Genomic DNA, 13,479 nt, shown 5'->3' on the forward strand with positions numbered 1-13,479 from the left:
CCACCACCCTTTCTCCCCCACCTTCCCTGTCTTGGTGATCGAGTTAGTGATAGATGCATATGTTATTTCCTGTTCTGGTAAAGGAGTGGCCATCTCGATAAAAGGGAATGAGCTGTATGTATGCTGTTATTCTTCAGTCATGTAAAAAGTGGGGAATTACTTACATTTTACTGTGGCTGCAAGCAGGACTAGAGTTTGTTACCTTTTTTTCTTGCCTTAGAATTTAGAGATGTCATTTCAAATCTTGGATTCATCCCCATTTTGTTCAGGAAAAGAACACAACATATGTCATGGAGGAAAGCGCGAATGAGGTGAGGGGCCAGGGTGGGGAGGAGCGTGTTTGTAGATGCAGCTTTCTCACCCTGCCACCAACAGGCCAGCGCCCAACGAGTAGATTGTCTGATGGGTGAGCGGTCGGGTTTCTTTCATCAGCCACAACCGTCTCCACACCTTCTCCCACTCCCGTCCTCCAGCACACACAGAGTTAAACATCATCATAAGTAGTTTGGGGCACATAAGTAAAGATAGTAAACCACAAATTTATTATTGATGCATTTTCCATCTGAGAGTTAAATAAGTTTCTGTTAAGACCGTGGTATAAATATAGCTCAGTCAGTGAGGATTTTTGATGTTGGGAGGGGAGAATTATAGAGCAGGAGGACAGATCTGTAAGGTGTGGAGTTTTTATTAGTGCATGTGTGTTTATGTACGTGTTTGTATATACATTCACACACGCTCTTGGTGACGTGGGACAATAGCTGCTTTTCTCAGGGAATGTCTCCCTGGGGACTTTGGAAATGGTAAAGGTCTTTAGGGCTTTCCTGGTGGCTCAGATGGTAAAGAATCTGCCTGCATGGCAGGAGACCCAGGTTCAATCTCTGGATTGGGAAGATCCCCTAGAGAAAGGAATGGGTACCCACTCCAGTAAAGGATGTTAAGGACCTTATGTCCTCTGTTGCCCTAACTTCCACTCTATTGGATCAAAACTAAAGAGAAAGTAAGAATCATTAAGTCTTGTTCTCTGTGTCTTGAGATAGAAGTGATTTTACCTTTTGGAGAGAAAACTGAAGTGTTACTGTTAGAACCTCTCACTGTCGTCATTTCCAGTGTCTTGTTTTAGAAAGTAATGTGATTCTCTGCCTGAATTGGAATATGCCCATAAAGAAAAGTTTTCTGTTTTTACTTGTTTCTGAGACCATTTTAACTCTAAGAGCTTGTGAAGATTGTGGAAAATTTTACAGAAAGTAGAAACAGAGTTGTAAAAAGAAACTAACTTTGACCCTTGTAAAATATCTTTCAAATTTGTCTGTTTCTGTCCCCCTGCTCCAGCACCCTCTTTCTGCAGATTATCATCAAGTATGAGTTTCTCTACCTGATTTGGATAAAAAACTGATCTGATTAGGACTTGAGTACTTCAGTTGTAAATAAATCTCAACTGGATTAACTGAAAGTTTATTTCTTAAACCCAGTTTCATTGGGGGAATATAGGTAGTCAGGACACTTGGAAACAATACTGTTTTCTACTGTTTCTTATTTTTATTGTATAGGGTTGCAGGTATGATTATGTGATGACTCAGTAGATTTACTAAAATGCATTACCTATTTTTAATATTTCTATAAAAAAATAGAAAGAACTAAAGAGCCTCTTGATGAAAGTGAAAGAGGAGAGTGAAAAAATTGGCTTAAAGCTCAACATTCAGAAAACTGAGATCATGGCATCCGGTCCCATCACTTCATGGCAGATAGATGGGGAAACAGTGGAAACAGTGGCTGACTTTATTTTTCTGAGCTCCAAAATCACTGCAGATGGTGATTGCAGCCATGAAATTAAAAGACCCTTACTCCTTGAAAGGAAAGTTATGACCAACCTACACAGCATATTAAAAAAGCAGAGACATTACTTTGTCAACGAAGGTCCATCTAGTCAAGGCAATAGTTTTCTGGTAGTCATGTATGGATGTGAAAGTTGGACTGTAAAGAAAGCTGAGTGCTGAAGAATTGATGCTTTTGAACTGTGGTGTCGGAGAAGACTCTTGAGAGTCCCTTGGACTGCAAGGAGATCCAGTCAGTCCATCCTAAAGGAAATCAGTCCTGGGTGTTCATTGGTAGGACTGATGTTGAAGCTGAAACTCCAGTACTTTGGCCACCTGATGCGAAGAGCTGACTCATTGGAAAAGACCCTGATGCTGGGAAAGATTAAGGGCAGGAGAAGGGGATGACAGAGGATGAGATGATTGGATGGCATCACCGACTCAATGGACATAGGTTTGGGTGGACTCTGGGAATTGGTGATGGAGAGGGAGGCCTGGTGTGCTGTGGTTCCTGGAGTTACAAAGAGTCGGACATGACTGAGGGACTGAATTGAACTGAACTGATGATATTTGAATTTCACATAATTCACTTTATAAAACTTTTAAACATGGCTTGCCACTTAGTCTCATCTTCTAAGCATATAGTAGATAGGATTCATTTTTTTGTACCTTGTTTAAAATTGTGAGTACAATTTTGACACAAAAGCTAGCACTTCATAAATTATGCACAACCCCAAAACTATTTCTAATACCTAGCTATTACCTAGCACATCCTTGGTGTTTAGTAAATAAGTTAATTAAGTTAATGGATGCTTACTTTAAAATAGCCAGTGTGGGAATTTAGAAAAAATACTATTGTCCTAAGACAGCTGTTTGTTTTAAATTTTTTCTTAAAGGGCTTCTAAGTCAATGTTTAATGTAATTGAAATTATTGTGTAGCTACCATCTTTTATTTTTTTAAGTATTTGATGTATTTTCTGTTATGTTAATGATCGAGTGAGATCCCATGGAATCAGTATACTCTAATATAGGGGCCATTCCTCTCTAGTGAACAGTTAGAATCTTTTCAAGAGTGTTTCCAGTGTTAGTGTTATAAAGGATATCTTTGTGTATATGTCGCCTATCTTTGTAGAAATGATGTCCCTATGGTAAAATCTCTTGGACTGGACTGGTGTTTCAGAAGAATATGAAATATTTATATGCTTGCCATTATACTGACAGTGTTTATTTGGAGCTCCTACTATGCTTTAGTGTTTATTTCTTGAATTAGCTTAAAATGGTACAAAAATTTATTAATATGTATTTAATCATTGCTAGTGATTACACTGACCATCAGAAGGTTGCCTTGGATATAGGATTGCAGAGTTTAAGGGATCTTTTTGCCTAAATAATGAGCAGTATGGTTTTGAAAATCTTTTTCCTTCAGGAAAACAATATACGTAGTGAGACAGCCATGCTTGGATGGAAAGAACATTGGTATCCTGGGTTCAAGTCCTGCCTTGACCTAGCTAATTATATGATCTTGGGCAGGGTACTTAGCTTTTCTGAGCTCTGTCTATACCAACACAAAGTTGAAACAAAACACCCAGAGAGAGTACGTGTATGTAACATGGAGATAATATATTTGTAGATCAGGTCATGTCACTTATTTGTTAAAAATTTTGTAAGACCTCCTAGTTCACTCAGTAAAACTCAGGGTCCTTTCGTGGACTCTCTGACATTTCTTCCTGTTTGCTTTCAGTGGTTTCAACCATGTCAGCTTCCTTGCTATTTCTGTAACATGCCAGGTCTGATTCTATCTTAGGTCCTTGGCGCTGGCCTGTCCCTCTGCCTGAAACACTCCTCTATGAGATATCTGTATAGCCACCGTACCTTTTCTCTCCTTTAAGTCTTTGCTCAGTGTTGCCCTAATGAGGCCAGTGCAACCTCCATGTTTAAAACAGTAATCCTTCCTTAACATTCTAAACATCCTTTCCCCCCACCTTTTTTTGTGTGGAACATTTACACCTTTTAATAATTTTATAAGTAACTTGTTTGTTACATCTTTATTTGTTGTCTGGTTCCCCTCACTGGGATATAGGCTTCAGAAAGACAGACATCTTGGTTTTACGTACGTTCATGTATCCCAAATACCAGGAAGTGAACTCTTATGTAGAATGGGTGTTCTGTCAACAAAAATACTCAATGTTTGTTGAATATTAGAGGCAATTAGTGATAACAGACTTTGTATGTACGTTCAGAGAACTTTCTCAACATTTACAAGCAACTACATTAATGTGTTTGTATAATTTTTGTACACAAAAGCATTGTACTGTACAAATGACTTTCACTTAGTATATTTTGGAAATTGTCATTTATTTTTAAATATTTGCTGTTTGAATTTCATTGCTTTCAATATACAATAATTTATTTCACTGGTCTCAGAATTATCAATGGTCTGAGATTTTACCCTACTTGCAAGCTGTCTGATTAGCTTGTCACAGTTTTGTGGATGCTCACAGAAGACATCAGACAGAAACTTTATTATTCACAGCAGCAGTAGTAGTAGTCAGTATTATCATTTGCTCATGCCAGTTTCCTGAGCTTCAGGTCCCACAGGGCAGCTCAAACAAGGCCAGCGATGCCTCCACTTGTAGTGTGGAACCCTGAGTTTAGGGGAACCCAATATTTTCTGATGGTCAATAAGCACACCTACCTCTCTGCTCTGGTGAAAGTCAGTCAGTCACGTCTGACTCTTTGTGACCCCATGGACTGTATAGTCCAGGAATTCTCCAGGCCAGAATACTGGAGTGGGTAGCCTTTCCCTTCTCCAGGGGATCTTCCCAACCCAGGGATCGAACCCAGGGATCGAACCCAGGTCTCCTGCATTGCAGGTGGATTCTTCACCAGCTGAGCCACCAGGGAAGCCCAAGAATACTGGAGTGGGTAGCCTATCCCTTCTCCAGGGGACCTTCCAGACTCTGGAATGGACCCGGGGTCTCCTGCATTGCATGCAGATTATTTACCAGCTGAGCTTTCAGGGATCCCTGCTCTAGAGGGGGATACTGTTTGTCTCTCTCAAAGCTGTGTGCTATATAAATATCCTTGAAAAGATAATACACAGCCAGTGCCTCTACCTGGAAGATGTAGAAACGCCGAAGACTCGTAGATAATTGTCTCCTGACAGTAGCCCACTACTGATGGGCATTTATATTGTGTCTAATTTTTTACCCTTATTAACATTGCTGCAGTGAATTGTCTTCAATACATCATTTCTTACAGGTGATTTTCAAGAGCTGGAGTTACTGTGTCAAAGGATGTATACATTTAAATTTTTGATAAATACTGCCAGACTGCCAACCGTGGAGTTTGTATCAGAGTTCACTGTTGATTATGAAAAATCCTTTCTCACTTTGCACTAAGGTAGCAGTGTCGCATCTTTCTTTTGTGGTACCATTTTCATTGATACAGTGTTACTCAGTTTTTATCTTTTTTGTGTTCTTTCAAAGTTACTCTTTTTAAGGGTGCCCATGGAAACTAAGAATTACTGACATTTTTTGAGTACTTATTACGTGCCAGACGTTGTATCATCTCAATCCTTTTGCTTATATATTACATTGAGGACATTAGACTTTATTTAAATTTTTGTCTTTTCACTTAAGATAATAAAGTTGTAATTAGTTTAGTGAACTATTCTAATGGTGAATTTTTTACAGATTCAAGAGGAAGAGTGTCCACCAAGAGATGACTTCAATGACGCAGACCAGCTCAGAGTGGGTAATGATGGGATTTTCATGCTGGCATTTTTCAGTAAGTAATATTTCATTTCCAGACCTTTTTCTTGCAGGTGTTAGTTGTGTGTGTATTTAAAGTAATGTGGACAGTGAAGGAAGACAAGTATTGTCAGTGTGTGTGACATTGTTTAAAATGTAAATTGCTCTTGATATTGAACTAACTGTGATCATATGTTATGATGCAAGTCCTTGAATTTGTTCAGCACCTACCAGGTAACTTTATATTGCAGTTATTATGCTAGATGCTTACTGTATAGAGATACATATAAGCATATTGAAAGCTAGATATGTTTTTGTATGTGAAATTCTACATGTCCATTTGGGGCCATAGGAATATGTATAATGAAATGGTAAATTCTGTTTTTGGAGCAGAGAACATCCACTTGAATGTCTTTAAACAGGAGGAAATCTGGGCAAATGGGACAGTGTGATTTGAGACACAGAAATAGGAGTTTGTCCTATTTGTGGAGAATGGTGAATCACTAGAAGACCAGAAACCTGAGTAATAGTTATTTTAACATTTTGCAACATTCTTAATTTAGCATTGGACTTTATAAAGTAGATTATGCTTTAAGAAGACTTCGTTATAGTCTTCATTATTTCAATTCCTAACTCAGGGATTGGCACATAGTCCACTCAGTAAATAATAATGTGACACTCAAACTGTTTAAATTGCTAAAATAATTCTTAGAAACCCAGTATTCAATAATTTTTGCCCTCAACTAGTTAAGTGATCAAGCTTTCATATCTTCTTTGATAGCATGCTGACTTAATGTATTTCAACTGTATAGTTAATTTTAATAATAAAACTGAGGAATGTTTTACCTAAAGTACCACATTCAACTTTAACAATAGGCAGTATAGAAAATACATACTTCCCAAGTTGAGTTACTTCTGAGTCTAAAAATTCAGTTACCTTTTCCTCCATTTTGAAATGGTTTCTTGCTTCTTTTCTTTCTTTCATTTCATCTGCTGAAGAATAGAAGTATCAGAAGTATGTGGATGGATGTGCAGGCAGTTATATTTTCCTCTTCAAATTTACTAAATTATATGCAGGTTGGCAATCAGATAATGTGTATGTAATATTTATATCTTGTGGTTTTAGTTACAATTTGTCGTTAGATATGTTAAGTACGGGACTTCCCTGGTGGCTCAAACGGTAAAGAATCTGCCTGTGATGCAGGAGCCCTGGGTTTGATCTCTGGGTTGGGAAGATCCCCTGGAAGGGAACAGCTGTCCCACTCCAGTATTCTTGCCTGGAGACTTTCATGGACAGAGGAGCCTGGTGGACTACAGTCCATGGGCTGCAAAGAGTCGGACGCGACTGAGTGGCTAATGCACACATGCTTATATGATGAAAAGGAAAGTCACACTTTGGCTGCAAAATAATTCTTCTTTGTTCTGTTAGTCTATTAGTACTATTGTACTATTAGTAAACCTTGATTTTTTTCTTAGTTCAACTGGTAATTCTTTATATTAATAACAGGCTTCCCACATATTTTCTTTACAAAAAGAGTAGCGTAAACATTAATTCCTTTCATGGTTGTCTTTTAAGAAATCTTAATTGGTAAAGGAAGAATTTAAATTTATTGTAGTTATTTGTAGTATAAATATCTCTTTCTTAGAAATAAAAACATGTTATTTGACACCATCTAATTATTTGACTCTAGCTTAGTTATCATCTCTGCGTTTCTGTATTTCACTTAACTGTGCTATCTTCTTCTCAATCTGTGTTTTTACGTCTGAAAGCATTTTACTGATACACCAGTGTTGTAAATGCACAGTAACCTAGGCACTTGGTTGCCTCTGTTTTTGGTCAGTGGTGGTATATTAATTGATATGAATGTAAATGTTTACATTTAATGTGTTAATGTGAATTATCTGCTTATTATTACAGTTTTATTAAATTAAGTTTCTACAGTTTATATCTTTATGCTTCCTATTAGAATAGGAACCTTTGTAGACAAATATTGCACTGATATTGTAAGTAAGATTATATAACTTGTCACCTTCATTTAGTGATACATTACTTTGGGTAAAGGCTATAGGCCAGTGCTTCAGATTTATTTGTAGTCACTGCCATCTAGTGGCTGTCTACAAATTGCAACGTGCTACATTTTCCACATAGTAAACAATACAGTAGCCATGCAAGGGCTAGCTACTCCGGTACTCCATTACCCCACTCCAGTACTCTTTGCCTGGAATATCCCACGGACAGAGGTGCCTGGTAGGCTACAGTCCCTGAGGTCGCGAAGAGTCAGACATGACTGAGCAACTTTACTTTCACTTTTCACTTTCATACACTGGAGAAGAACATGACAACCCACTCCAGTATTCTTACCTGGAGAATCCCAGGGACAGAGGAGCCTGGTAGGCTGCCGTCTATGGGGTCGCACAGAGTCGGACACGACTGAAGCGACTTAGCAGCAGCAGCAGCAGCTAGTTGAGCATGACTTAGCGACTAAACAGCAGCAAGCTATTGTTTAGATTCTCTTCTGCTGGCTAAGGTCTGGAAATAGATTTTCTTTAACATGGTTTATAATTTAAACATTTCAGATTACATAAGTTGTACAAATAAAACTGTAGTGATATTCAGTAAGAATATTTCAATTTAAACCTTTTGTTGGTTTAATTTTACTTTCTCTGTTTTCACCATCCACAATTCAGTCTCTTACTACATGTTACCTTAAAGTTTACACATAAATTTGGTAAGATAGTTGCTTGCTCATGTTCAGAAAATGTAAAGAAAGAAATGTGTATATCTCCTGATGATGCTTTGCTTCTTGTAAATCCTTTGAAGGATTATATAAGGCATCCTCCAAAATGCCTTATATATGCCTTATCTCCTTGCATCACCGGGGCTTCCCTGGTGGCTCAGAGGTTAAAGCGTCTGCCTCCAATGCGGGAGACCTGGGTTCGATCCCTGGGTCAGGAAGATCCCCTGGAGAAGGAAATGGTAACCCACTCCAGTATTCTTGCCTGGAGAATCCCATGGATGGAGAAGCCTGGTAGGCTATATACAGTCCATGGGGTCGCAAAGAATCTGACACGACTGAGCGACTTCACTATTCCTTATGTCTGAGCCGATTTTTAACAGACATTCTCTCAAAGGGAATGAAATAGAAGTCAGGTATACGTCTGTTAGTTAAAAGCTAGAAATTAAAGTTTGGTTCATTGGATAAGTGACATTCTGTGGAAATTACCTTGAACTCTAGTGCTTAAAAACATAATCTATATTCTGCTTAGAAAACTCTTCTGAGGTTTATCCTTTTGTACCATGTGTGAGTCTTCATATCAGCATGCTATCATAATAATTAATCACTTGCATTATTCCCATTTTAGACTTGAGGGAAACATAGTTAAAGAGATACTAGGTTGTTCGTAATTTGGGCTTCCCTGGTGGCTCAGACGGTAAAAAGTCTGCCTGCAGTGCTGGAGATGTGGGTTCAACCACTGGATCATGAAGATCCCCTGGAGAAGGAAATGGCAACCCACTCCAGTATCCTTGCCTGGAAAATCCCATGGATGGAAGAGCCTGGCAAGCTACCGTCCATGGGATTGCAAAGAGTTGCACACGGCTGGGCTACTTCACTTTCACTTTCAAGTAAGTTTAAAAAGAATTAGAAAGATGTTTTGAAATGTGAATTCTGATTTGTAAGAAATTCTTCCAGTTCCGTTCTGCATTCCCACCAGCAGTGAATGAGTGTTCCTATTGCTCCATCCTCATCAGCATTTGGTGAAGTGAAGTGAAGTTGCTCAGTCGTGTCCGACTCTTTGCGACCCATGGACTGTAGCCCACCATGCTCCTCTGTCCATGGGATTCTCCAGGCAAGAATACTAGAGTGGGTTGCTATTTCCTTCTCCAGGGTATCTTCCTGACCCAGGGATTGAACCCAGGTTTCCCACATTGCAGGTAGACGCTTTAACCTCTGCACCACCAGGGGGTACTGAGAGTTTAAAAAATTTTAGAAATTTAATAGTTGTGTGGTGGTATCTAGTTGTGGTCTAATTTGCATTTCCCCAATGATTAGTGATATTGAACATCTTTATTCAGTAAGTACTTTCAAGTACCTACCATGGATGAGTCATATAAGCGACAGTTCTTAAAGAGGTTATCTGGGTACCACGCATTGATTGCCTTGTTAGGCATCAGTGACTTACTCTCTTCATATAGAGCTAGGTTTTTATATAGCTTTGGGCTCACGTATTGTAATTGTATCCAGAAAAGGGAGATATGTAAGAGTTGTAACTGTACCTTAAGAAACTCATAATATTTGTGAAGTATTAAATTTTATTGAATTTATTCTGTTTATAAGGAAAATAATTTTTTGGTCATTTCGTTGCTTGTAGTTTAATGGAAATGGCTGAAAATTAATACGTTGTTAGCTTCATGTTTTTCTCAACTGTTGATAGTTTAAATAAAGAGAATTGCATGAGGATAAGACAGAAATTTGCCTTTATGCAGTTCAGAATCAAGTATAGTAAAATCGATTATTCTTTGGGAATTTACTGTATTTGAAATGTGGTGCATTTATATATAATGAGGATTTTTCTTTGATAAAATTAATAAGTGCTTAATGTCAGTATTATATTGGTGTTCATTCATTTGTAATATTCACTTGTTTTTAGAGCAAGTATCAAATTGTTTAAAATTTAAACATTTTAAACTTTTCATTTTTGAAATAATTTCAAATTTAGGAAGAAAAATGCAGAAACAGTACAATTGGCATATAGCTTTCATCCAGCTTTTCCAAGTGTTAACATACATAACTTTAGTAATCAACGCTGAGAAGTTAAATTAACATCATGAAATAACACTGACTAGTTTGTAGACCTTTTTCAGATTTTCCCAGCTGTCCCACGGATGTCTTTTTCTTGGTCTAGCATCTGTTTTGGGATTACGCATTGTATTGTGAAGTGAAGTTGCTCAATTGTGTCCGACTCTTTGCAACCCCATGGACTGTAGCCTACCAGGCTCCTCTGTCCATGGGATTTTCCAGGCAAGAATCCTGGAGTGGGTTGCCATTTCCTTCTCCAGGAGACCTTCCCGACCCAGGGATTGAACCCAGGTCTCCCGCATTGTAGGCAGACCGTCTGAGCTACCAGGGAAGTCATTTGCCTCTGTGTTTCCATCATCTGCCTCAATCCAGAACAGTTTCTTAGTCTGTCTTTGTTTTGTAACAATTTTGATTCTTCTGTAGAGTCCTGGTCAGTTATTTTGTAGAATGTCTTTGAATTTGGATTTAGCTAGTGTTTCCCAGTTATTAGATTCAGGTGGTACATTCTGCCCCCTCCTTCGCACCGCCCTCTCCACCACCAAGAATACCGCAGAAATGCTGTGTTTTCAGTGCGTCATATCAGAAGGCAATGATCTAGATACCTTATTACTGGGTATCTTGTTACTAGGTATCTTATTACTAGTGATGTTAACTCTCATTAGGATAAGGTAGTGTCCGTCAGCTTTCTTCACTGTGGAGTTACTCTTTTCCCCTTTATTATTAATACATATCTTGTGGCTATTGAAAATTCAAAAGTGTAGCCATACTAAGTTAATGGATAAACTATAGTATATACTACTGCTTTCTGATTACCCGACAAATTCTTTGGGTAGGTGGGAGGTATATATATAAAATGATCAGTGTATACACGTGTAAAAGAGTTGGTTGCAAAGAGAGAAAAAGACTTGGGTGCCACAGTCCTACCTACAATGCTTCTTACCTTGTGACTTTGTGTGTAGAGCCTGACTGTTCTGAGTCTTCATTTGCCCTTCTGTGAAAGGGAATCAATTTTGATCTCGTCCTTCTTAAAAGGCTAATGTAAGGATCAAATGAGTTAATATAGTGAAATGCCATGAATTATGAGTGCTGTTAAGTGCAGGTGGTGTTCTCCTTTCTCATGCTTAACTGAGACTTCACCTCTCAGTTCCTGTAAGTCATTTGATTGGCAGCCTTCTTTCAGATGCCATTCACCTGTCTAAACCTGCCTTATTTGCTCTTAAGGAAAAAAAAGGACCGCAAGCAGAGAATTGTAATTGGAGCAACACTAAGCATACTTTACCAACTTTCCTGTGCTAATTTTCCTATTTCCCTGTTATTTACTCCCCCAAATCTTACTTTTCCACAGGAGTATAGCTTATATGAACCTGTTGCTTCTCTGGGTTCCATCTTGGGCCTTGCTATGTTGGGAACAGGTGACCGCCACCTTTTTAAAAAAAAAAAAATTGATTTATTTTGCTATGCCAGGTCTTAGTTGCGACATGCAGGATCTTCAGTTTTCACTGCTGTCTGTGAGATCTTTTCAGCTGTGGCATGTGGATTTTTAATTTTGATACATGGGGTCTAGTTCCCTGACCAGCCATCTGCAAGCCAGGAAGAGAACCCTCACCAGAAACAGAATTTTCTGACTCATTGATCTCAGACTTCTGATTGGGAGTATGGAGTCAAAGCCACTTGACCAGCAGGAAAGTCCCTTCCCTACACCTTTTAAGCTTCCTTATTTTGTTCTAGCTCTCTAGCGGAAAATGCAAAAATGAAGGTGGAGCTGAAAGAAAAGTATCCATGTCTTCTCTCTTAGGCGTGTGTCTGTTCACCTGTCTCTACTACACATTCTTTTATGGATTTTCCATACCTAAGCTTTAGTGTATGTTGATTAAATCCTTTTCCTGACGATTCAGACATGTCTTAGCAGTACTCAACGTTTTGGCACCAGGGACCAGTTTCATGGAAGATAATTTTTCCACAGACCAGGGAGGAGGGGGGATGGTTTTGGGATGGTTCATGTGCATTGCATTTATTGTATACTTTATTTCAACTGTTACATCAGCTCTACCTCAGATCATCAGGCATTAGATCCCAGAGGCTGGGGACCCTGTGACGATCCAGAATGGAATGCTCTGCCCTTTCTGTACCTTAAAGACTTACTCAGCTTTACTTTCTGTCTTATAGGCCAAAGGGCATAAAAAGTGAATCTATCTGTGCTTCAGTCGTCACAGCTTCTCTGTTTCACTAGTGCATGTGTATGTGAGAGCAGTTAAAGGTGATTAAGTTACATGTTTGTCTGTTCAGGCTGCTGTAACAAAATATCACAGACTGGGTGGCTTAAACAATGAAAATTTATTTTCTCACGGTTCTGGAAGCTAGAAGGCTGAGATCAGAGAGCCAGAAACTTTGGTTTCTGGTGAGGGTCCTCCTGGCTTGCAGATGGCTGTCTTCTTGCGGTGTCCTCACATGGCCTCTCCTCTGCGTGTGTGCACAGAGAGCTCTCTGCCGTCTCTGCCTCTTCCTCTAGGGACTCCAGTCTTGTTGTATTACACCTTTACCCTTATAACCTCAGGTCCTCGTGACTCCCTCCTTAAAGGCCCTATTTCTACGCAAGTCACACTGCGGGGTTAGGACTTTAATCTACAAGTTTCAAGGAGGATGCAGTTCAGTCAATAACAAATTATATCACGTGAGCACTGTTGATAGGAATTCATACCGCTGGTGGAGCCCCTAAAGAAAACATGACACCTCATTAAGTACTTTTTCATCCTTTTGAATCTTGTTCCTCTTTAAGGCACAATGATATGTCTAGTAGATGGTGGTAGGTCTGATTTTGAAGAAACTGGACAGTGTTTAAATGCTTTTTTTCCCCCAAAGCTAAACATATACATGCTCAGTGGTACAAAAAAAATAACACTTTTGAAATATTTTACTGTTTTGGATTTCTCCGTCAGTGCTTCCTGTGTTTTAATGTAGGAAGATACCTGTGACGTGAGATACTTGCAAAATGATAAAATGTTCATAGCACACTGGGATGGGGTGCTCAGGACTGGCGGTGTCTGTCCTCTGCCCCAGACCTCTCCTGCCTGCCCTAAGGGTTGAGGAGAGAAATACCTCAGCTTGTCATTAGCACAT

At 39.0% G+C, this 13,479-nt stretch overlaps 1 protein-coding gene across 1 annotated transcript in view; it reads left to right on the plus strand.

Moving 5' to 3' along the window:
• Positions 1–13,479, plus strand: part of NDFIP2 (Nedd4 family interacting protein 2) — a 74,852-nt gene that overhangs the window by 45,985 nt on the left and 15,388 nt on the right. Inside the window, exon 4 of the mRNA XM_068984285.1 lies at positions 5,507–5,600. Within this exon, the coding sequence (XP_068840386.1) occupies positions 5,507–5,600 (94 nt within the window). The remainder of the gene's footprint in view (positions 1–5,506; positions 5,601–13,479) is intronic.

The sequence above is a fragment of the Capricornis sumatraensis genome, chromosome 12 (genome assembly GCF_032405125.1).
Source record: "Capricornis sumatraensis isolate serow.1 chromosome 12, serow.2, whole genome shotgun sequence".
Classification (NCBI taxonomy): domain Eukaryota; kingdom Metazoa; phylum Chordata; class Mammalia; order Artiodactyla; family Bovidae; genus Capricornis; species Capricornis sumatraensis.